Source organism: Alexandromys fortis, unplaced genomic scaffold (genome assembly GCF_014885135.2).
Source record: "Alexandromys fortis isolate MF-2015 unplaced genomic scaffold, M_Fortis_MF-2015_v1.1 scaffold_24, whole genome shotgun sequence".
NCBI lineage: Eukaryota > Metazoa > Chordata > Mammalia > Rodentia > Cricetidae > Alexandromys > Alexandromys fortis.
This window is the reverse complement of record NW_026067906.1, coordinates 14645030-14668905: the sequence shown is the minus strand read 5'-3', so window position 1 is coordinate 14668905 and position 23876 is coordinate 14645030. Positions and strand designations below refer to the sequence as shown.

At 43.8% G+C, this 23876-nt stretch overlaps 1 protein-coding gene across 2 annotated transcripts in view; it reads left to right on the top strand.

Moving 5' to 3' along the window:
• Window positions 1-23876, top strand: part of Tph2 (tryptophan hydroxylase 2) — a 96362-nt gene that overhangs the window by 58108 nt on the left and 14378 nt on the right. For both annotated transcript variants that reach the window (XM_050135581.1, XM_050135580.1), the window contains exon 8: window positions 2566-2692. In XM_050135581.1, coding sequence (XP_049991538.1) covers window positions 2566-2692 — 127 coding nt within the window. The remainder of the gene's footprint in view (window positions 1-2565; window positions 2693-23876) is intronic.

Here is a 23876-nt window from a genome sequence, read left to right as displayed (position 1 = left end):
GGAGTTGATGTAGGGTGCTTTCGTCTGTTACCCTCCCCCTGACTTTTGGGGACAGGGTCTCTTATTGAACTTGTCGAGCTTACTGTCCTGGCTAGCTTGTCTCCATCCCTCGGGCTCTGAGGTTACAGATGCCATGCTTTTTACCCGGGAACTGGGGATCCAAACTCAAGTCCTTATGCTTGTTTAGCAAGGGCCTTAACCACTGACCCGCATTCCCAGCCTTCTCAGTGTATTCTTTCCTGCTTCATTCTTGCACAGCTCTGGGGACTGTGGCATCACGGGAATGAAGAAAAAACAGACCCAAGGACACACAAAAGCTGGAGAAGTTACAGCACCTCTGAAGCCCAGTGTGTTTAGTTGGACAGACAGGTCGTGTATTGTATCCCTCTGAACAAAGGGGCGGGGTTACTACATCTATATAAACACTCAACCTGGTCTGTCTATGGCATTCTTGGCCATGTGATTTGAGTTGTGAGCTCAAAGTTGCTTGAGTGGTATCATCTGTTTTACGTGGGTGTCAAACTCATACCATTTACCACGATTCATTGTATTCCCCCAACTCTGTTCCTGTAATAATGGCAGTAGCACCAGACTTTGGTTTCAGAGCATCTATGAAGTGATACATTTCAGCACAGGTGAATTCAGGAATATCGTTCAGTTACTATATAGGCACCCTATTTTTTCTTTATCATGAGCATAAATCTTTCTGTCTCTCGACCCATGCTGAGAGAATCATGGGAAAGCTAATTTCAGTGTACCCTGCTCTCAGAATACAGTTTATAATTCATGGCAATGACTTAGGAGGGCAACTGCCTTATTCAGTGATGACACATACCCATCCCTTGCCCTCTTACCCAGCTCCAAATGGGAAGCTCAAGCAAATGAGAATATGGCAGGCTTTTGCTGTTTCCAGGTTTATGTCCAGCTCTGGAAACTGGGAGGGTCTTCTAAGGCTCTTTCTCAAAGGAACTGAGCACGTGCCCACAGATCAAATCTTCCTGTGACTTTGGTGACAGCCTCCGGTGTTTCTTAGTACCCCGTGAAGGCTCACAGGGGCACACAAGAATTTAAAGATGAGCACAAGGCTTTCAAAACCCTAACAAGTAGAACCCAAATTTTGACTTTAGCACTATTGTCAAAAGACAACAGATTTAGTCTAAAAACTACAATTAGTTCGATTACAAGTAACACACGCGCGCACACATCCCCTCTCTCACACATGTGCTTAGTTGGCTTTTATTTGTGATTTCTGAATTGGGCCTTAAAGCCCCGGTGAGGCCAAGGCTGCAAGGTGGTCAGAGAACAATTATGGGCACAAAATGAAAGTGACCCACAGGGACAGTTTAACTGATGATACCTGGGTGATTGCCTTATTTGAATCAGCCAGCCACCTGTGATTGAAGCCGAGCTGCTGGAATTGGCTAAGACTCGGCTATTTGTTACAAGACTCTACTCCCAAATGAGGCTTTCGGTCACTCTCTACCAAGTTAGGCTGCCATGGTCACACAAGGACTCAATTTCAAAGGCATCCTTTGGCCTCAATTTAATTTAGTTTATTGCTACCTATGCTGAAAACCAGCAAGCTTTCTCTATCAAGGGGGTCAGCTCGCAATGATTTTAGAATCCTTGGAACTGGGATCTCAGTTACAGCTATGTGATTCTGCCGTTGTTGACAACAATGACAGCTGTGGACAATACGCGTATAAACGGGCCCAGCTGCGTTTCAGTCAAACTTTGTTTATAACGTCGTGGCCAAATGGTGAGTGATCTTAGGAGCGTGTCCATCGTGACGTGCAGGACCTTACACCGAGAAGTTCTGTTTGCTAAGGCTGTCTGGAGAATGACAAGGTATCAAATGTAAAACAAACACCATGGTCTCAGAAACAGAAATGGCTTCCCGAAGTGGTAGCTCACGCCCGTTTGGGTAGGCTTCTCACCCGGGAAAGCAGATCTGGGAAGAGTACAGGTTCCAGGCCTCCACTGGCCACACGGCAGGGCCATCTCCCCCAAAGTAAGGGCTTTTTATTATGCTTCATTAAAATGATTATACCTCAGCCTGAAGAAATGGCTCAGTTGGTAAAACGCTTGGCTCTCAAGCCTGAGAACCTAAGTTTGAGCTCAGAATCCATGTAAGAAAACAGTCAAATTCCAGAAAAAAGGAGGCAGAGACAGCTGGATCCGGGGCTCACTGTCTAGGCAGAGAGTCTACTAGGTGAGTTCCAGGCCAACAGAAGACTCTGTCTCAGAAGAGAAAAAAAAAATGGTACCTGGCACCTAAGGAATGACACCTGGGATGGTCGCTGGCCTCCATGGGCGCACAAGCACGTGCTCTCACGGGCACATGTCCTCTCTCCACACTCTCAGGCCCTCACTACGAATGAATGTATGATTTATCATCCAACGTAAGTGTCATTAATCATACGCTGCGTCTGCCTTTCAAGTATGATTAATGGTAATCATTTATAGACTACGATTCTGTTTAGGATTTCAAGTCTTGTTCTACAGGTTACGGTAGTTTAAAGCTTCTTGTGTGACATGACTTCAAGATTTTTTTTTCCCTTACAGAGATACATGCCATGAACTCTTGGGACACGTTCCACTGCTTGCAGATCCGAAATTTGCTCAGTTTTCACAAGAAATAGGCTTAGCATCCCTGGGAGCATCCGATGAGGACGTGCAGAAGCTAGCCACGGTGAGTTCATTTTCAACTGCAAAGTCTGCTCGGTGGTTAATTGTATGGTGAAATAAAGCCCATGGCCAGTAACTGGGAACCCTAGGTAAATGTTCTGTGGAGAGCGTAATTTCACTCTAGCTATGTTCTTGTTTTGCAAAAGATAATGAACTCTTGGTTTGTTAACTACTAAAATATGTATTTTAATCTTCCTATATAGAGGTCGACTAGATGCAATACAAAGGGTTAGACAGTATTTTAGGGTTGAGAGCTGTGTAATTATTGACAAAATTAGTTCAGCTGCTATGAAACAAAAATAGCTATAGATAATATATGAATGAATGCTTATGTGTGTATTCCAATAAACCTTTATTCATAAAAGCCAGAACTGGGCTAGATTTGACCTATAGCTGTAGTTTACTGAATACTGTGGAAATATTTGTCATAGTAAAAGGTGTGCATTTGTGGCAGAGTAGAAACTGCAGCTAGAGTTATTTCTTTGGCAAGTTGATATGGTTATAATCAGATATGATTTGAGACAGCAGTAAGAAACTCAGGCTCAGCAGTTATTCTAAGCAGAAACCCAGAAAAGACTAAGTCGATGTTATGATATCAGGGAGGGTCTTCCCCAGACAAGTGACGCAGGAGGAAAGGGAGGGTTGGATGTTGTGTTTAAGATGTCAAAGAGTCAAATCTAGAAAGCTTACAACCTTACTTCTTCATGAGTTCAGAGTCTAGGAGTAGAAAGATGCTTAGAGGCTCACCAGCCTGCAGGGACAGAAATATTAAATGAGTATAGCTTCCTGGTATGGAGAGGCAGCCTTCAATTGAGTGTGTTTGCCACAGTTATGTATTGAAAGAATGCTCTTTACTCCCAACAAGAGATAATTTTTCTCGCCTGGGAAATGGCTCACTGGGTAAAGTGCTTGCTATGCAAGCTTGAGGACCCGAGTTCAAATCCTCAGCACCCAGCTATTAAGTATGATGGCATGTGCCATAATCCCGGTTTGGTGGCGGTGGTCGTAGTGGGAGGCAGATCCCTGAATCTTGCTGGCCAGCAAATCTAGCCAGTCAGTGAGGTCTGGGTTCAGTGAGGGCCCTTGTCCCAAAAACTAAGGTAGAAAGCAATAGAGGAAATGTTTACTATTGACCTGTGACCTCCAAGCAGGTGCACTTACCTACACATATGCATACAGTACGCATACACACATATAAAAAGCGGAAATACGTTTTCTTGTGTATATGTATGTGTGCACGCACATGCATGCGTGCATTCACGTATGTCTGTATGTGTGAGCAGAGACCCAGAGTACAGCCTCAACTGTTGTGCCTCAGGCACTGCCCATCTTTTCTGAAACAGGCTCTCTCCTCACTGGCCTGATCTCTCGGCAAATAGTTAGCCAGGGTCTGCCCATTTCTGCCTTCCTAGCAATGGGATTGCAAGCAAGTACTACCACACCCAGACCTTTTATTACTTATTTAAAAAAATTATTTTAATTTTTATTTATTACTTTAATCTATTTTTACTACTTAATTTATTCCTCTATTTTAAATTTATTTTCATTACTTATTTTTTATTAACTATTTATTCTCTCTTTATTTTTCTTTAAACATAGGTTCTGGAAATGAACTCAGCTCTTTGTGCTTCTAAGAGAAGCACTCCACTGATTGAGATGTCTTCCCCAACCTTCTCTTAATTTTTTTTTGAAAACAAAACAAAACAAACCCCAGCAAGTTCTTTCAGTGTATCTTCTCTTTCTTTGCATTAGAGAGGTAGGAACCATGAAATATATGAAGAAGTAGAAGTAGCTCCGCTTTTTCATTTGTGATAATCTTTCCATCTCAAGACCAGGACTAAGACTTTTAATCCCAGCACCTAGAAGGCAGAGGCAGGCAGAACTCTGAGTTCAAGGCCAGCCTGGTCTACAGAATGAGTTCTAGAACAGCCAGGACTATCTTGTTTTTTAAAAAAGGCCTGTACATCTAATAACATCTAGAAGAGGCACATGTTCCCAGGTTCTGAGGGTTAGATTAGGGTATGGGTAGCTTCGGGAGGCATTATTCTTTGCTTCTACTTTTCTATTTTTTCGGGGGAAAACATAATACCCATAATACCCTTTGTTACAAGAGCAGGGAGAATTTTTTTTGATAAGAAAATTTCTTATTATGCTCCTAATACCCTTGGCTGTCTTTGCTCTATACGTTAAAACACTTGTAACTGATAGAGTTTATTAGGCCATTTTTCATATTCTTCTGTCTTTTTCTCTCTCCCTCTTTTTTAGCCCCCTTCATTGTCTTTTGCCTGAACCGCACCTAGTTTGCGGCTAGGTTTCTGTGATAAAACACATTGAGCAAAAGCTAGTTGGGGCAGAAAGGTTTTCCTTGGCTTGCACTTCCTTGTCACAGGCCATTGTTGAGGGAAGTCAGGGCAGGAACTCTAGAGAAATGTTGCTCGCTGGCTGACTTCCCACGGGCTTGTCAGTTTGCCTATACAACCAGGACCACCTGCCCAGGAATAGCACCCTTTCACAATGGGTTGGGCCGCCCACATCAATCATCAATCAAGAAAATATCCCCTGAACATGCCCAGGTGCCAGTCGTGGAGGCAGTTCCTTAACTGAGCCATCTTCTTCCAAGGGGACTCTAGTTTTTGACAGAAAACTAACCAGTATTGGTGTTTGAGACTAGGATTTGTAATCGAGGGCAGAATCTAGAAAAGACAGCGTTTTCCAACTATGAAATAACTTGTGCCAGGTGAAGGGGGATTAACTGCCCACTGAGAAGGGCAGCCTGCTTGCAATCTTGCAGTAGTTTTGACCTGTAAAAAGCAGAATGTAAGCTTACGAAAGACTTGAATGCAAAACATTTTGCATTTCTGTCAATATAGTAGAGACGTGTATGTATGTGTGTTCAAGTGTGTGTATGAGTGTGTGTATGAGTGTGTGCAGTGATCCACCTGCTTTGCTTGGTTTCCTCCCTTCTCTTTAGTCGACATTGCCTGACCTCCCAATATAACTCCCTCTGACTTTCAGTTTCTTACAAGCCTTGCAGTTCCAATTCTTTCCAATTTCCTAAATTGGTTGCTTACTTTGAAGTGTGGCAAGCCAAAGACGATTCTGGAAAGAATTTTCTGGGTAGCATGGAGAATGTGGAGAGGGACGCTCACACTGTGATAAAGCGGGCGACTTCTCTGAACTGGGTAATACAATTGCTGTTGACACCCAGAACTATGGCCTGTCTCTCAGTGAAAAACAGACTTGAGTGGGGAAAGACGGGGAAAGTGGTCTTGGAAGACAATGCAGAATCCAACCAGACCGGTTCAAAGTACACAATGCCCCAGCACTTGGGAGGCAGAGGCAGGCGGATCTCTGTGAGTTCGAGGCCAGCCTGGTCTATAAGAGCAAGTTCCAGGACAGGAACCAAAAGCTACGGAGAAACCCTGTCTCGAAAAATCAAAACAAAAACAAAAAAACCCAAAAACAACAACAACAAAAAACAAAGTACACAACGTATAAACAGCCTGCTGGCTAACATGCATATTAATGACTTTCCGAGCCACACACTGAAGCTAGAAGGCAAATTGGTTGACTTTATTTGTAAAGACCGAGAGTTTAAGAGTTCAAGTCTCACCTGCAGGGGCAAGAAGTCCAGTGGCTGGGGAAGAGTTGTGGCTGGCTACACCTGATGAGAAAGGGAGCCATTATTAGTCCATTCCACAAACTCCTTTGTATCAGGTCTCCTGAAGAAATAGTAGGTGAAGATGAGGGATAAGAGGGACCGAAGGAGAAAAGTCGCAGAGGGGACAGACGACAAACTACCACCATTGCTGTTTACGTAGACAGCGAGACAGGCTGTATTATTATTCCTGTCCTCTAGGTGAGGTTTATATTATTAATGCTTCTGTGTATACAGTGCCCGCTTTTCCTTGTTTATATTGAATCTTAGCACATATAAACACATAATTATGACTCATGAAAGGAGACACTTAATAACTTTATGGGATGCACTGTCAACAAATCTGTCTAAGGGGGAAAACAACATCCACTCAGGCTAATTGCCACTGCCAAACTTGGTTTAGTCTCAGGCTGCTTTTGGACATGTGGGGCTGTTTTACAGAGGGTTCAGGCTGCGCTGCCTGTAGACACTGTATTCCCTTGCTGCGTCTCTGCCTGGCATTTTATTTTGACAAGTTAATGATGCTCTGTTTTGAGAATGAAGCTATCTCTGCGGCTTCCTGTGGGCAATGGTTTCTATGCCCCGAGAACCGTTTAAATGAACCTCTTTCGTATCGAAAGAAATTGATGATGATGCTTGGAAAATGGGTTTCAAATGCATTGTTATACATGTAAATAATTTGCCCTCCGGTGGGTAATGAATAAGGTTATTAGTTTTGGCCGCTAGAGTCTTACTCCTCATAGCTGTCCTGGGTCTGTGCATGACAGATAGGCAAAAATATTTCCAACAAGGGCTACATGGCATGTGTTATAATTTTGAGATAAAGTACTTCTCCTTGCTGGTTATGGTGGATTTAATACATTCGTGTGTACCTTGGGTTTGTAAACTCAGATGCCTTCAGTGGCCAGATAGGTAGCGAATGGATAGGTATGAACCAGCCTTACATAAACTAATAAGAAACCGTAGAGTCTGTGGAGAACTGGAGAAAAATATATTATGCCTAAAGGCCTGTAGACGCAACATTAAAACTAAATGTCCTCTGTTAATGAATCACGTCTATAAATAGAAACAGAGCTGTAGAATCAAAGTGGCCTGTCTTTGTTTTGGAAGTGAGATTTTACACTAGACTACACCATGTTTAAGGGATGGGATCACGTAAGATCCATCTTTACAATATGCTGTTGATCCCCAATTATGCGGTCCTGTTGGGAGACAACAGAATCTTTTTTTTTTCCTAAGAGGGGATGGCTACTGCAGTACAGTATCTTGTGCTGAAAGACAAGTTGATTTCAATTATAACTTAAAGTTGTTTATGTCTGTTTATTTACTTGTTTTTTGCCTACATGTGTGTACACATGTGTGTGCACGTGTGCCTTAGTACAAATGTGCAAGTCAGAGGACAATTTATTGGAATTGGTTCTCTCTTCTACCAAGTGGATTCTGGGAATCAGTTTCAAGTGGAAAATGTATTTATCTGCAGAAACATTTCACAGACCCTGAATTATAACTTCAAACGGTTGTAAACCATGACAAAAAAAAAATGGAAGTGAGAAAGTGTTTATTTTGGTTCACAAGTCAAGGGTACAGTCCTTCATGGAGGGAAGTCAAAGCAACAGGAGTTTGAGACAGCCATTCCCACACACTGGCGTGTGTGCCAGTGCCCACGCATGTACGCCAGTGCCCATGCATCTATGCGAATGCCCACTTGTCTTTTTCCAGCTCAGGCTGTTCTGTCCAGCCCACAGTTTAGATGGGCCTTTCCACATCAATTAATGTAAAGAAGCTAATCCTTTATAGACTTTCTCAGATGGTAACTGTAGTCTAGATAAGCTTTCCCAAGTATGCCCAGAGGTCTATCTTCCTGTCCAGTTTTTGAGACCTGTCCAGTTGAAGACAGTAGCCTTCAGTTTGGCAGCAGAAAAAACAAGTGGCATTGAAGAGAAGATAGGTTAGTCAGACAATGCCCCAGCATGACTTTCCAAAGCCACACAGTGATCTTTCAGTCTCGTTTGTGTATCTAGAATCCTTTCTATTGAAACATCAGTACGATAGGATATCCTCTTTGTTATAAAACTTCCTGCCGCACAGCGTGAAAATGGACCCAGCCGTGCGCTGGTTCCGTTGTGTACCACTCTGTTCTTCAGTCTGTGAGACCGATTACTACTCATCTGCACAGTGATGCGCAAGCAGAAATGTACTGATCAAGGAAACCTAAGAACCAGACCTAGAAGTACATAGATGTCCCTTCCGTCCAGAGTTAGAGTATACAGGAGGGAATCTGTCAGCAAACGTGCATTCCATCCTATGACACAGAAGGCTTCTTCTGACAGTTTGTTCCTCATATTATAAAGGCATTTGCGATGGACTAAGTAGCTCAACATCTGTAAGAGACACAATCAATATGAACACAGATGTTTACTAAGCAGAAAAAATTGGCCTCTGGCCCGGTTGGCATTTTCCATCTCTAGAGGGTTTTAGGTCATCCATTCAGGTCTGCTGACCCTGAAACATGTTTACCTTCCCTTTCTGATGGAAGGGATTTTATTCCTGGGCCCCATAATGCTGCTGAGAGGAGAGTTGTAGCCAAGGACAATGGAGGGGTAAACAGTCTTTCCCAGGATATGTCCCCGGAATGTGAGCCTCGTGAAAAAGAAACATCTATGGGCAGAGTTTGGGAAACACTAAGTGAACAGAAAACTTTGCTTTAAATTATAGGGCTTTTGAGGGCTGGAGAGATGGCTAAGAGGTTAAGAGCATTGCCTGCTCTTCCAAAGGTCCTGAGTTCAATTCCCAGCAACCACATGGTGGCTCACAACCATCTGTAATGGGGTCTGGTGCCCTCTTCTGGTCTGCAGGCAGACACACAGAATATTGTATACATAATAAATATATAAATATTTAAAAAATTATAGGGCTTTTTAGAACATTTGATAAGATAATATGCAAGTTGAGCTTCCACAAGTGGTAAAAAGTTAATTTTGTTACGTTTGCCACATTTCCTTCGTTGCGAGGTGCCACTGGTTTTAACTTATACTGCTAATTTAACAGTGGGTTTTGTTTTGTTAGTTTAGGGGGAGATTTCAGCTAACAAACTTTTTTGACATTGACAGATGAGGGTCCATTTTGAAAAAGTCAGTGTGAAAAAAACCGAGCTTGAGAAAGGAGAACAGACATTAAACAGCGATCCCCTTTGCACGCTGGCATTCCGCTCTACTGATATTCTAAGAAGCACAGTGTTAGCAGATAAAAGTCCAGACTATCTTCTGAAATGGCAGAATTCACTCTAAGCACAGCATTCTGACCAAGTTGTTTTTTTTTTTCCTAGTAGAATCACCTGATATTAGCCATCCCGAGTTCTGTTTGTACTTAACTTATCAAACAAAAACTTTGTTTCTGAAATAGTTTTGTGCTGATCGGGGCTTTGATGGCCATCACCAAATTGTGTCTGAATTTCCGTGTCTAGCCTGTACTTCCTTCTGTTGAGAGCTGCACTGAAGTGTATAATTGGTCTTAAGCTGAGAACCAAGTCTAGTTCACATTATAAGTGTAATTATAAGGCTGGTCTTAGTTGACGAACGTCTTACTGTTATTTCCCATTTGCTGAGCATGCCGGCTTGTTTCTTAAGCTCCCTTCTCTTCATATACCTGACTGTGGGTAGAGATGCTTCCGATGCTAGAAGACGTGTGTCCAGGGGTCGTTCTTCCTGAACATGGATGACATTAAAATGACCGCGTTAATATCTTTATGGAAAGCCCGAATAAGCCCCAGGCTTATTTATTCTGCATAGACTCTTTTCACCGGTTCAGCTTCTGGAGTCATTTACTCCAAAGCTGGCCGAGAGCTGGAAGGAGGAACGTGCTGTTCAACATCGTTAATTGAGATGTTTGGGTGGACGATCAGTTTGTATGTTATTACCAAGGAACTTAATTAAAAGTTAATAATATCTATTCCAACTCATTACACTCACTTTTCTATCTGCTGTGCACATAGAAAAGGAGAGTCATCTTGCGAGCAATGCTTTAATTCTTTAACTTGTCTTCCTGGTTTTTATTGCCGTCTCTCCTCATCACTCTTTCTGTCCAGATACCTGAGGCCATGCTTTCTTTGGACTAATTCTCTTCTGAGAACGTTTAATATTACGGCCAAGGCGGTTTTGTTCTATCCCTTTGTGTTGTTGCGATTATGAGGCGTTTGTCATTGATTCATATTACGAGAGCCCTGCATTGCCCACCTTGTTCGGGAACAAATCTGTCTGTGGCGTGAAATAGTTGTACACTTTAGCAACTCAAATCTGTCTTGGTCATTTATAACTGTATCCCAGGGGCCTCCAAGAGCTATCATATAACAGATGAGAAGAGAAAGCAAACACAGAATACTTAGTTTAGAAATTTGGGAACTCATAAAAACAAAGCTACCGTGGTAACATTATTCCCGGAGCACCGAGAGAACACTGAATCTACCTGTTCTATACTAATATCAGATTGTTCCCACACTACCCCACAGTCATCAGTGCCACCCCTCAGTGTTCCATAGACTTTGCTGAAGAGGATGTTTGGGATGTCTGGCAGGTAGCCTGAGGAAATCCACCCCATCTAACTTCCTTTCCCCTGGTGCTGGGGATTTAACCTAGGACCTTGCCCTTGCCATGCAAGAGCTCTCCCCCTGCGAGCTAAATCCCTAACTAAGGATGGAATTTTCTACCCCCACCTTCATCTTTCCCTTTAAAGGCTCAATATTGGAGTCTCCTCCGTCAGAGATTAGCAAGACGAAGACATACAAATTTATTAATGCGCATAAGCATTGGGGTCAGATTTAGAAATTCAAATGATCAATATGAAATATTGATTTCTGAGCCCTAAGGGCAGTAGTCACAATGGAGAGGAGAGGACCTACATTTAAGGTTTTCACAGTAGGCTCGAGCGGCTGCTTATCCTCAGGTTAGGCACAAATTCTCTTACCTCCTTATGCCTCTGAGGAAATATTGTTCCATCACTTGGTGTGGGGCAAAGAACAAAGGAAATAATTGACCCTTGTCTTGGGGACCATGATGTCAGTGGTACCCAACTTGGGCACAGCCCTAGTTCCCTCATCATTGCCTAGGAAACCCAGCTAGGAAGTACAGCGTTGGTTGAAGAAGTCTCCAGATTGTACTGCGGTTTAAAGGTCTTGACACTGAGGATTTCTTACCTTTTCCTCTCAAAGAAACTTTGAATGCATTCATCAAGTCCAGGGGATTTCCGTAGTCGCTTTAATTTCCGTGAAGATGTGGTGGAGAGAGAGGTTTCTGGTTTAACTACAATGGCGTAGGCTCCCAGGCTCTTAACTTGCGTTAACAGAAATATCTGCAGTGTAATTCCATTCCCAGCAAAAGCAGAAAGAAGATGGTTGGGATTTTTTTTCTCTTTATCAGCTAGAATAGTGGAGGTAATGTTATATCAAACTATAGGAATTTAATTACCCAATTCCACAAATGTAGTTTTCAAATAAAGGCGTCAAAAGGATTTTCAAAGCCATTCTTCTGGACCGTGGTATAAAAACTCAGGAGCACATTTAGGAGATGTAAAATGTATTACTGTACGTTATGAGACACGGCGATGAATGGTGGCATGATAAGAAACGCGTCGACATGACGCGAGACTGAACACACGGCGATTAAAACTCTTGTCGCTTGCTTCTCAGAAACGCCACCATTTGCCGGCCGCGTTGCATGCTTGTCTCTGTGAAATAATTCTGCTGGGTGGACTGCCACTTTAGGACAGGTCTTACCGAAGGTGGGAACACTGCCATTTGAAAGCTTAAATCCAGACGAGGTGTAAGGAAGAAATGCAGTTAGGGTTGGGAGGAATCAATCACCAAGTGGAGCACCATTATTCTTCCCAGGGCCCGAGAGTCTGTCCTTTACAATGGCCATAAAAACACCCTTCTCTCAGCAGCGCAGGGGGTGCCGGTGCCGGCTGTCTTAGGGATTCCTCTCCTGAAAAGTCATTACAAAAGCCATAGTTTCTCCTGCTTCTTACACGCTCATTATAGAAAATTTTGAAATGGATGGGGGAAGGAAAGAAAATACAGGTCATTTGTAATATCTCAGCGGCAATGGCCACACTTAGCATTTTTGGCATATAGACTTCACGTTTTCCTGAAAAGTCATTTTGCCACATCAAATGAGAACTTAATGGAAGCGACTCCTGGCTCTGGAGGAAGGAGTAACGAGGTGTTCATCCATTTATCAAATATGTGTGCTGCCCAGAGAGAGAGAGAGAGCCTGGCTTCTACATCTACAGAAGAACTGAGAAAACTCTGGAAAGCCAGGCCTTGTGGCTTTCTACCCAACTGAGTTGTAACGTGGTTTTGTGACCATAACACAGGGCTGATGAGTTTTATTTTTGCTCTTTTTTTTTGTCTTCAAACAAAAATGAACAGATACATACTTATTTAAAAACCTGGTTTCTGGACTTATTTTTGTCAATCTTTCATCGGTCATGTTCCCATTAGTGACATTTTGTCTGATTTCATCCATCTTATTCTCTTTATGAGTCTAATCATCAGCGTCTATCAGTAGCTAGAGGTCTCAGGTTTCTCCATAGTGCTTGTTCCCAAGATGCTTATACTAGTAGTGGGTAAGGGAGGACCTAGGGTCCTTACAGCAGAGTGAACACTTTGTCTTTCCTGAGCCTGCGTCTATCTTAGGGACCAGCAAGTGAGGCAGTGTGGTGTAGTAGACAATTCAGAGTGTAGGCATTAGTGTCCAAATCCAGGCTTTGTCAGTGACAGGTTGGGTATCATCAAGGCAAATATTATTTATGATTCTTATCACAGAATGGGAAGACAAACTTGATTCATCGGTATCCTAGCCAGTATAGAAGCACCATGATGGACTTTGCAGTAGGGAGTTAGTTGGGCTCCCACTTATAAAACAACAAAGGGAAGTGGGGATTCATAGCCAAGGAGCAGAAGGGTGGTGGTCAGTACATAGAAAATTTCTAAGAGAATCCTGAGAACTAAGGAGGGGTTCTGGTTTTCCTGATACTGTTGGACTCTTGCTGAGGTTGCCTGGGAGATGGTGGGTGAGAGGAGTCTGTTAGATTCTGGAAATGGGGGAATCTGGCTACCCCAAACTAAGAAGTTTCTTGCTAAAACTGGATAATGTAGCGATGAACATGGAAGCCTACAAGTCGGGGCCTGGCTGACAATGGCTAGCATCTAGCCAAGGAAAGAATGTTCATAACGTCTGCCGTGTTCCAATTTCATCATCTTTAAAATGAGACTAATACTGCTATCTAATGTCATAGAGATGCCGTAAAATCGATGAGCTAATGCACCGGGAAGCGGCTTGGCACAGTTGTGCGTGTTAAAATAGTGCCAGCTAGTCCATTTCACACCGCTGTGCTCTTAGGCATCCAGGTGGCCGTAGCAGCACTCACACACAGGGGAAGCCCCCTGGAGAGCTTCCACTTTTGCGTGTGACCTTGGGGTAATCTAACTTTCAGCACCCTGGCTTTGTCTTTCTGAACATGCAGACTGTTCAGTTTATTTCATAAAAGGGTTTTAGACGGGGGGGGGGGGTTCTGCTATTTTACAATGTAAAGTTTTTTTTTTAATCTATAAATAATAGAAGGAAGTCCTCATCTGAACGATGTCAAGCTTCTCCCTGGAGATGGAGGAGCTGCCTCGGACTTAATAGCACACCTCCCCTGAGCAAACAGAGAAAGACAAGTCACAGGAAACAGCGTGGGGAAAAGAAATGAGAAAATATTGTTTGTGCCAGAGAGAGCACGTGGAATATGAATTCCTGGTGGAAAGTCTCAAGCAGATTAGGAGCGAGGCTGCTAGCCAGTGCGACCCTCCCTCCATAATCAAACAAAGCAATAAATTTGGGGTCTCCGATCTCGTCTGCTCCTCTTCATGAGCTCATGCTTCTGATAACCCCATCCAGGTGTTTGCAGCTTGGCTGGAGGAGGACTGAATTTAATATAAAACTAGATGAAGAAGCTGCCGGAGGAGAGCCAAATGAGGTTGTTTGTTCTGGTGCTGGATGGGCTTTAGATTCTTCTCCACACATTCACACAGGGGGTCCCATGTTGATGCCCGGCCAACAAGGTTTAGAAAGTTTTTCGTAATGAACCAAGGGGAGGTACCTTTAAATGATTTACTTTAGACATGCTTAAATGCTGAGCTATTTGTTACAAAGGCATCTTTTTGATTGCTTACTTTTTCCTTTCTCGAATCTAAGAAGTCGTAATTTTTTCAAGAAAAAGTCAAGGCTATAATTGGTCAAAGGGCACTGGATCTGGATTCTTTATAGAAGCGTTGTAGTAGACCCAAAGTATAATCTCTCTCTCTCTCTCTCTCTCTGGTATGTGTGTATGTAGCTATTCTTGCTCATACGCATACACTTGCATCTTGTTTAAATTAACAAATTGTATTTAGCCACCAGAAGTATCACACAAATGCCTTGATTCCCAGATTTCCCAATAAGAGCAGCTTCATGGCAATTTGATTGCCTTTGTGTGGCGGGACAATTGGCTAGAACTGAGATGCTCTTGTCCCGTTAGGGAAGGCTAATTGTAACGTCATGCTGATCCACCTGTTTTCTTTTCTCCACCTGGTGAGCAAAGGCAAGACCAGTGGAGGGATTGTCATTCCAGGCAGCCATAAAACATCAGCTCTCCTAGAGCCAGAGAGAGTCTGGCAAAAATCATTTGTCAGAAGACCAGAAATATCTCAAGTCATGATATTCTTTGTTGTCTCATGAATTCTCAGTGATCTGGAATTAATCTTGTGGCTGTAAAATAATGGATCGAAATCACATGCAAGCACATATTGCCATAGTTTAATGCTATGCTTTACTTTATTGCAATAGGACTTTTGAACTATAAAAATGATGCGTTATACTTCTGATCTGACCTCATTTGTCACAGTCTTGGTTCTCTTGAGCTACACTCTTTGTGGCATTGTGTCCCCTCACTGAGACCTGGGTGATTTAGTTTCTTTCAAGCCTGGTTTATAGTGTGTGCCTTTCACTGGCTTCCAACAAGTCTGTTTTGTGATACCTGGCTGATCTAGGGATCCCAAAGACAGTGAGGGTACCTAGCCCAGAGCCGTCTATAGAAGAATGGCTCGGGGTAGGCTAGAAGACCTTCATCTGTTCTGGTGCTGTGTACTCCACTGTCAAGAATCTCAATTCTAGTGTCCCACAGAGATCAGTCATGTTGGGAACAGAAAGAAAACATTACTGGATAAGGCAAACCATACAGAGTTAGGTTCATCTGCTTATAATCCATCTTTAGTGTCTCCTAAGTTTGCAAATTGGAGTCTCAGGTACTCTATCATCAAAATGGGGGGCGATAGCATTGAAATAAAGTTCTATAGGCTTCTTTTATGTTGTTCTCTCTCTCTCTCTCTCTCTCTCTCTCTCTCTCTCTCTCTCTCTCTCTCCTCCCCCTCTCCATCTCCCTCCCTCCCTTTCTTTCTCCCTCTCTCCCTCTCTGTCTTCCCCCTCTCTTTCTCTCTTTATAGATAAAGCCCCTAAGGCAGAGAATAGTAAAATAACTTTCCTAGAGTTAATATGGAGGCTGCCCTTGAACTGTAGTTCTCACTTTAAAGTCAATGTGCTCAGACCCCCATGTCCACAGTGCCTTCCTCTCAGGGCTGCTGAGGATTTGATGTAAAGGGCTCAATGCTGTGTCCGGTGGAGTGTAGGCGCCAGTGACTGGAGGTGATTATTATTCGAGACGGTAGCTCAACTGAGCTTGAATGCTATCTAGAGTTTCAGTTACTGTAGCTCCTCATGTGACAGGGACTCAGACCCATGGGGTACAGCTTTTCAACCCCTTTCCACATACAAATGGTTGGTGCCAACTGTGAGTGTGAGAGACAGTGATGGTGGTGTTACTGTTAGTGACTAGAAAGGAAACAGGACCTCATTAATAAAAGCATAAAGTGGAAGGCTTAGTGCAACGGGAGCTGAGAACTGCTTTTTCCTGTTAAAAATACTTACCCCCACCACAAGTTTATAGACAATATTTTAGAATTCCTGGTCTTGCTTGGAAAGAAATCAGTGAGTAAGTGTAAGGTTGTTAGCCCTAGAGTCTGGGAAGGTGTTGCTTTTAGTAATGGGGGGATGAGAATAAAATGACCCTCTTAAGGTAGTGGTTGCCCACAGCTCATTTGTAAGTCAGTAAAAACCTCATTTTTTATATGAGCATTGGAGAGCTGACCTTTAAAATCACATCTGGGGAGGATGTGTGATTTGATGCAGAACATTTTTTGGGGCAAGCCTAAGGATGGATGGCCGGGGATAGGCTCATCCGTTTTCTTCTCCTTCAAGGAGCACAAAATTGCTGAAGCTACAAGTCAGTTCTTGGGTAGTTCTAAACCTGTAGCACATGCTTAAGTAGGTCTTCTGTGCAAGGAAGAGTAAGCACATCTGTAGAAGGGATGCTGATCCATGCATTTGGTAGGAAAATGATGGGAACACGTATTGTGAGTGTGTATGTGTGTGCGTGCATACATGTGTGTGTGTTCACCGGAAAGTTTAGGCATTTTAAGGTAGCTGGTTGTGTAGTGTGTTCTGTGATGTCTTTTGGAAAAAGATGCTGGGATTGCTTTAAAATCATAGCCATATTCTGAGAGTTTCTGTGTTATAGAGATATTACCACGGGGCTCATGCGTTGCATCTAGGGTCCGGGAAGCAACGCTGTGAATCTAAAACTAGCGTTTGATTTGTGAAACTCAAAATAACCTGCAAGTTCATGGAGCATGAAGAGAAGCCCATCCGTATTCATAATACATTTTTTTAAAGAGCCGTGGGAAGCAGAATTGTGTGGATGGACATCTTAGAGATTCATCTCCAGGAGAAAATAGTATCGTATCCATCTGATCTTGTGTGCTATCATTCACAGAGTGACGGTCTGGGTGGCGATGCTGTTGGAAATTCCTTGCAGTTGTTAATTCTGAAGAGTCTAGGCTAGGAGGCACTTTAGTGCCTGAATCTGTCACATAGTAAACTCCTTCATACTTTGACCAGGGACCGTTAGCATTTTCCCTGGCTAGGCTTCAGCTGGCTACAACCTTCAGGAACAGCAAACTGAAAAAGTTTCCCCCTGACGGTTTCAGACGAGCATCCAGATGTCAGAATCAATGAGCCTTCAGTCACCGCTTGTAACGAGGAAGCCAGAAGCCACTTAAACACCAGGCTACCTTACTTCCCAGCTTCTGTATGTAATGCCTGCCAATTAGCGTTCAGTCATGCTGCTAAGGGCCTGCAATGCACAGGGCTTGGCTGTGGCAAGGAAGCCGGCTCTTCCCTTCCTCACTGACATGGGGGGGGGTCTACTGAGAGGGAAAAATGTTGAATGAGGTCACCAGTGGGCAGATCTATTTCTGAACCTGCAAGTGAAAAATCTATTTGAGGGCTACTGTAGAGATGTCCTTATTTTTTTTCCCCGAGACTATAATATTAGAAAAATTGGCTGGGATTAGAGACTACTGATCCAGGCTGGCTGGCATTGACTTTGTAGGCATGGCCAACTGGAAAGCTCTTCTTAGCTTCTCTTCATTCCCTTCTTAGCTGCCATATTTGCTGAGTACCTACTATGTGTTAGTGAAGGGGGTAGGATAAGACGGGAAACTGAAACAGCTCAGGAAGATAGATAAATCTTGTTTCCGAACTTCATGAAGCTTAGTGGGGATGGGGAGGGGACAGGTTTAAAGACCGGTGATTTTAGTAGGACTCCGTATTATGTTGGGGGATGTAAGGAAAACCCCCTAACCTGGACACCAGCAGGAATTTGACAAAGGGCTGTGAAATGACAAGGATATTTCCAGGCAGGGAAACCACAAGTGTAAAAATCAAGACAGAGCAAGAAGGCCAGTCGCCACTGGCCCAAGGGTAAGGGGCAGGAGAAAGGTGATTATCTAGTGTCTAGAGAAGACGGGGTTGGGAATATGGAGTCTCTGCTGCTACCTGCTGTGAGAACTCCTTCAGCCAGTAGCTTTTTAAGATACCGGCCTACTTTAGGCATGGCCTCATGTACTATAAATGCAGATGAAAAGCTTGGTTGCTGGATTCGGTTCCAGTTCCCAGTGCTCGCAGAGGACTGTGGATCACTACTCTTTCTGTGAGTGTATCCTGCAGAAAAATAAACCTTGGTTATACTCCATTCCGGGCTATTGTGAACCAACGTGATCTGAGTCCATGCCACTGCTGGGCCTTCCCCAGGCTACCTTGTCAGTTTTGACCTTTCCTCCAGGGCGGTGAGTGGTACAGTGAAGAGGTGGGATGGGGCCACTCCCTGTCATTGACATCACACAGCTCTTTGTCAAATTCCTTCTTGTCTCCAGGTTGGTTGCCTCTCCTGACGTTCCCAACATAGCATTCCTAGCATGGCGCCCTATGGAAAGCACTGGCCTTTGACACTGAGCTCTGGGTTGTGGGGATGTCTTAAATGGGTCTTGTCTTGAGTATTAGGATGGACCCATTGCTTAGGTGGTTCTGATGTTGATTAAGTACATGAATGGCATTCCCATTAGTGCTTGAATGGGAGAAAGAAGCCAGGGATCAGTTGATCTGTCTGTCTGTCTGTCTTTCTTTTTCTTCCTTCTTTCCTTCCCTCCCTTCCTCCCTTCTCCTCCTTCCCCCTCTCTTCCACTCCCTCCCTCCTCCCTCCCTCCCTCCCTCCCCTTCCTCTTTCTTTTCATTAAAAAACACTGTTAAGTTCTGGTACAGAGAAAGTCAATTCTAAATGAAAATAAGTCAGGCCGCCTTCTTTGAAATGGAAAATTCTCTCAGATAAGCTGAAGATGAGGTAGTAAAACTGAAATGACCAGAGGGCTCTTAAAAAAATCATGCATTTATTCCAAAAGCACCAAAAAAAGCTCTGAGGAGAAGCAGTTACTTAAACACGGAAATTCTCCTAGCGCAGGGTGCTGAAAAACCCTTATGTCGTATTCTTCAATAAAAGTTGTTTTTCTTTTTGCTGACGCTTTTCCCTCCCTGTAAGTGTGCCTCTTATATTTGATGATCAATTTTCCACAAGGTTTGCCATAATGCCTCCTCAGAGCTCAGGACTTTGCATTTTAATTCATTCAACGAGTGCTTGCAACTAAGACAATGTTTGTTGTTTTTACAACTTAGGGTCATCCGTAGCTGGTAGCTACAGTATGGTACGCAAATCCTGGGCCTTCTCTTTCTTTCCTTCGGGTTTTGGGTGGAGGAGGGCTACCAGCAAAAGAATAAACTTCTTTTTTTTCCCTTCTACTCTTCCTCTCTCTGCCCCCATCTCTTTGAGACAGAGGACATCTCTTCCTCCATGTATTAACTGAAAGAGCAGTACAGTAGATTTTATATTATTATTATTATTATTTTGTTTTTTTGAGACAGGGTTTTTCTGTGGTTTTGGAGCCTGTCCTGGAACTAGCTCTAGTAGACCAGGCTGGTCTCGAACTCACAGAGATCCGCCTGCCTCCTGAGTGCTGGGATTAAAGGTGTGCGTCACCACCGCCTGGCAGTATAGTATATTTTAACACACACACACCCACCCACCCAACCACATATCCCACGACCCACACCACATCCAACACACACACACACACACACACACAAATACAGCCCCCCCCACACATCCCACACCACATCCATACCCCACATTCCCCATACCCACCATACACACTCATACATACACACACACACACACACACACACACCATACCCTACACATATCCCACACCACACCCACTACGCACACACATCTCATACCATACCTACCACGCACACACAGATACACAGACACACCACACCACATCCATACCCCACATTCCCAATACCCACCTTACACACTCATACACACACACACCATACCCTACACACATCCCACAGCACACCCACCATATATACACATCCCACACACTCACCCCTCACATCCCACTCTACACCCACACTCAGAGGGAGTCTGGGCCTTGACTCGGAGGTAGAACATGTACCTCATAACCTCATATGCACAAGGCCCTGTCTTCCATTCCTACACCAAAACCAAAAAAATCTCCATGGGAGTTGTGTGTGTGTGTGTGTGGTAGGTGGGTGTGGGGTGTAGAATGGAATGTGAGGGGTGTGTGTGTGTTAAATTCTACTGTACCTACTGTACTGCCCCTTCAGTTAATATCTGGGGTAAGAGATATTGTTCAGGTGTCCTCGAGCCGATCCCCAGGCCTCCTCTCCATATTATAAGTTGGGCCTAAGTTGTGACCTGCTTGTGCAGTGGCGTTTTTTATTTACAGATCTGTGTAGTATGAGGACCTAGAATGCTGGACCACGTCTGATGCTGTTTCTAGTACTTTCCACTCTTATTGTACACACTCTAGCCAAGAAACCCAGAGCCAAGCATCAAAGCATGCAAGACCCCATTCTTTCAACCAGCCAGATTCCCGGGGTGGGTGGTGGGGGGGAAGAGTCATCCTCAGGAACCCCTGCTGCAGAGATGGAAGCGCTGGATGGTCATTGTAGTGTGATTTGGATGACTTGGGGATATTTAGAGTTCAAAGGGTTTAAGAAATGACACCAGAAACTGATGTGTGCTGGGGATAGGGGAGGGGGCCGTGTGGCATCACCTGCACAGGGAGACCTCCAGGGCTTAAGAGACACAGCCCCTTTTCACTTTTGTTCCCAGTATTTTATCATGCGAATATTTCTATTCTAAAGCTTCCTGCTTAGCTATCAGGCTCCGTTCTTATCCCAATCCCATTATCAATTGCATTTTAGGCAAGCTTAAGGAATTTTGGCTAAAGGTAGGAAAGAAGGCAGGCATCCTTTGTGAAGGAAAAGTTTGATGACTAGTAGCCAGGAGTGGGTGCTGGGGTGGGGGTAGAGGTGGTGGGGCAGGTGGTAGGAAGGTATGTGGGAGGGGCCTTGGATAGCTCCTTTTTCTCAACCTTGCAAAGCATGCACTTGAACCAAAGCAGAAACATTTTAGCCAATTAACGACCCTTAAGTCAAGTATTCCTTGATGAAGCTGAACTTCTCTTAAACTGCAATCTGTGACTACAGCAGGACCTTCAGGACGCTGACACCAAACGGAAGGAGAGCGTTGCAGTCATTTTTTTCAGTCACCGCAGGAGACCATTCTGTATTTTGTAGGCGTGACTTCACTTTGTCAGACCTGTTTTGCTTCAAACTTTGGTCAGTACCCATGTGTGTAGTACCGGAAGCGACCTGAAGATGGCAGCATTGTGCGACCTATCTGTTTTGCTGAGCGGTCTTAGGTGTGCTCCGCATCCCTTTGGATTTCAATTGTCACTCTGGCTTTCTTTTTTCCACTGAATGACTACGTATGTAAATGACTCTGCTTTTCTTCTGCGGAAGAGGTCCCATCTATCATCCCTGTTTTGGTTTTAAGCTAATGATTATATGTAATTATATTCAAATAAAATATTTACAAATAATTATATATCAGCAGAGCGTATAAAATTTAGAATTCATGAACATCAGTGGTGATGAAAGGCACCCTTCAATTTGGGAGGTGCAAGTCTTACTATTATTATTTGTTTCTGTTGAAAAGACATTAGCGGCCAAGAATCAGCAATTCTCTCTTGCAGGTGTTTTTATAAGGCTTGAAGTGTGTTTTTTTTCTTCACCTTTTGCATATTTATTTTCTGATAACAGGTAGGCTATTTGTTTGGAAAATCTCAAGGGGCTATATTACAGATCCACATCTGGAGAATTCTATGAGGAAAATAAATATTATCTTAAAATTTCCAGAAGCGATTAGTTACTCTTGAACTCTAGGACATTTTCAGGGGGTCATCCAGCCCAACCCTATGCAGGCAGTAGACGTGCGTGGCCAGTCCCTCCTTCAATCACTGATCTGACAGAGGTGTTTTACCACTATTGAAGGCAGAAAAGAGTCCCGAGCAAGTCCCTAATTCAAATTTTGCCAACACTTGAGTTTGGGATGTAATTCACCATTACTTATTATCTGTCAGCCACACGCAGAGCTGAAAATGGAAAAAACGGTCTCAAGAGCAAAAGGTCTGGTTCTCCGAGGAAAGCAGGCTGCAGAAGCTGCATCCAGGGGCTTTCTCTGCTGATGGAGGCGGGGAAGTCAAAAGGGAGAGGTAGGCAGAGAAGGACCAGATGGAGCTGTGTAAGGGCAGGGCTTTTGGAGGGACTCCCAGATGAGGTAAGGGGTCAGAGAGCACGAGAGTCATGGGCAGCGAGATGCACAGGCTCTTCTCTTAGAGGCTGTTCTGCGTCTAGGAGCATATTAGCTAGAGACAACACTGGCTAACCCGTTACTTAACTTTTGAATCTTTAGTCAAACCAAAGCAGGCCTTTCAATTCTTGCTGTAAAATCAGACCGAAGGCCAAGTCCAGGGGAAGCAGCTGTGACTGGGAGGTAGAGTGGCTTTTTTTTTTTTTTTCTCCGAGGCTCTCTCTCTGCCCTGTTTGGCTTTGGAAGAGAAGGGTGGCCATGCATTATGTATGCAAGTGCTGTAATATGAGGGAAATTAAAAACGCACTTAATAGCCGACCTAAATGCTCCTGCCTCTGGCTCCATATGTGTGTTCTGGATGTCTTTGAATATGACAACACATTTCCCCACCAAGTTTTCTGTATTCAACATTAGGGTTCCAGGGATGTTATGTGGTAAGATAAAAATGCAAGATGAGTCAGGGAGGCAAAGGACCAAAGGTGCTCAGAGAAGATGCCATGAGCTTGCAGGTCCTTTGCTTTGCACTCTCCTCTCCCCATCATTTGGTTGTACAGGAGAATCACACACCTACTGATTTTTTATTTAGAAGCCTTAAACGACGGCAGATGCTGATGTCGAGCTCTGTAAAACATGGGGCTCTAGATCTTGTGGATGTCACTGTTTAGACGAGTCCTGGATAAACCTCTCATCGGCTTAAGTTTTCCACTTTGTGACATAGAAGGGCTGGGCTACCACATGTCTGCTGGGCTTCTCTGTGCGTATATGAGCGCTTGGCTTTGCGTATTTAGGATTGTGCACAGTTGTTTGGTCAACAGACTTGAGGGTTTGATTAAGTGTTAGCACGCTGACAACTCTCATGTTTTTTGTTTTCAGGAGACCTCAGTGAGAGTGACTTCTTTTAAAGTCCTGACATCCCACCCTGTGTATCCTCACCTCCCACCATGGTGCTGAGGACAGAGCTGAGTTTTAACAAGCAAAATGTTCTAGGGATGCAATGCCATCCCTGGTTGATTGATAATAACTCCTGCAGCACTTTAAGAACTTGCTGAGTATTGGTGGATGCCCAGTGAGAAGATGAACAAATGAATAAGTTAGATTTGTGTGTCTTCCATGAAGCATAAACCCATCAAGGAACCCGAGTTGCAGTCTAGAATCCACCTCTTAGCTACGTGACCTCTCCCCTCCTGTGGACCCCTTCACCTGCTCTGCAGATATCTCTAGCAATGATTTAATGCTAGACTCTGGTCTAAATGCTAAGAGTTTGCAGAAGGAAGCAAGCTCCCGATCTGAGCACCACTCATGCAACTGAGCGACACAGGCAACA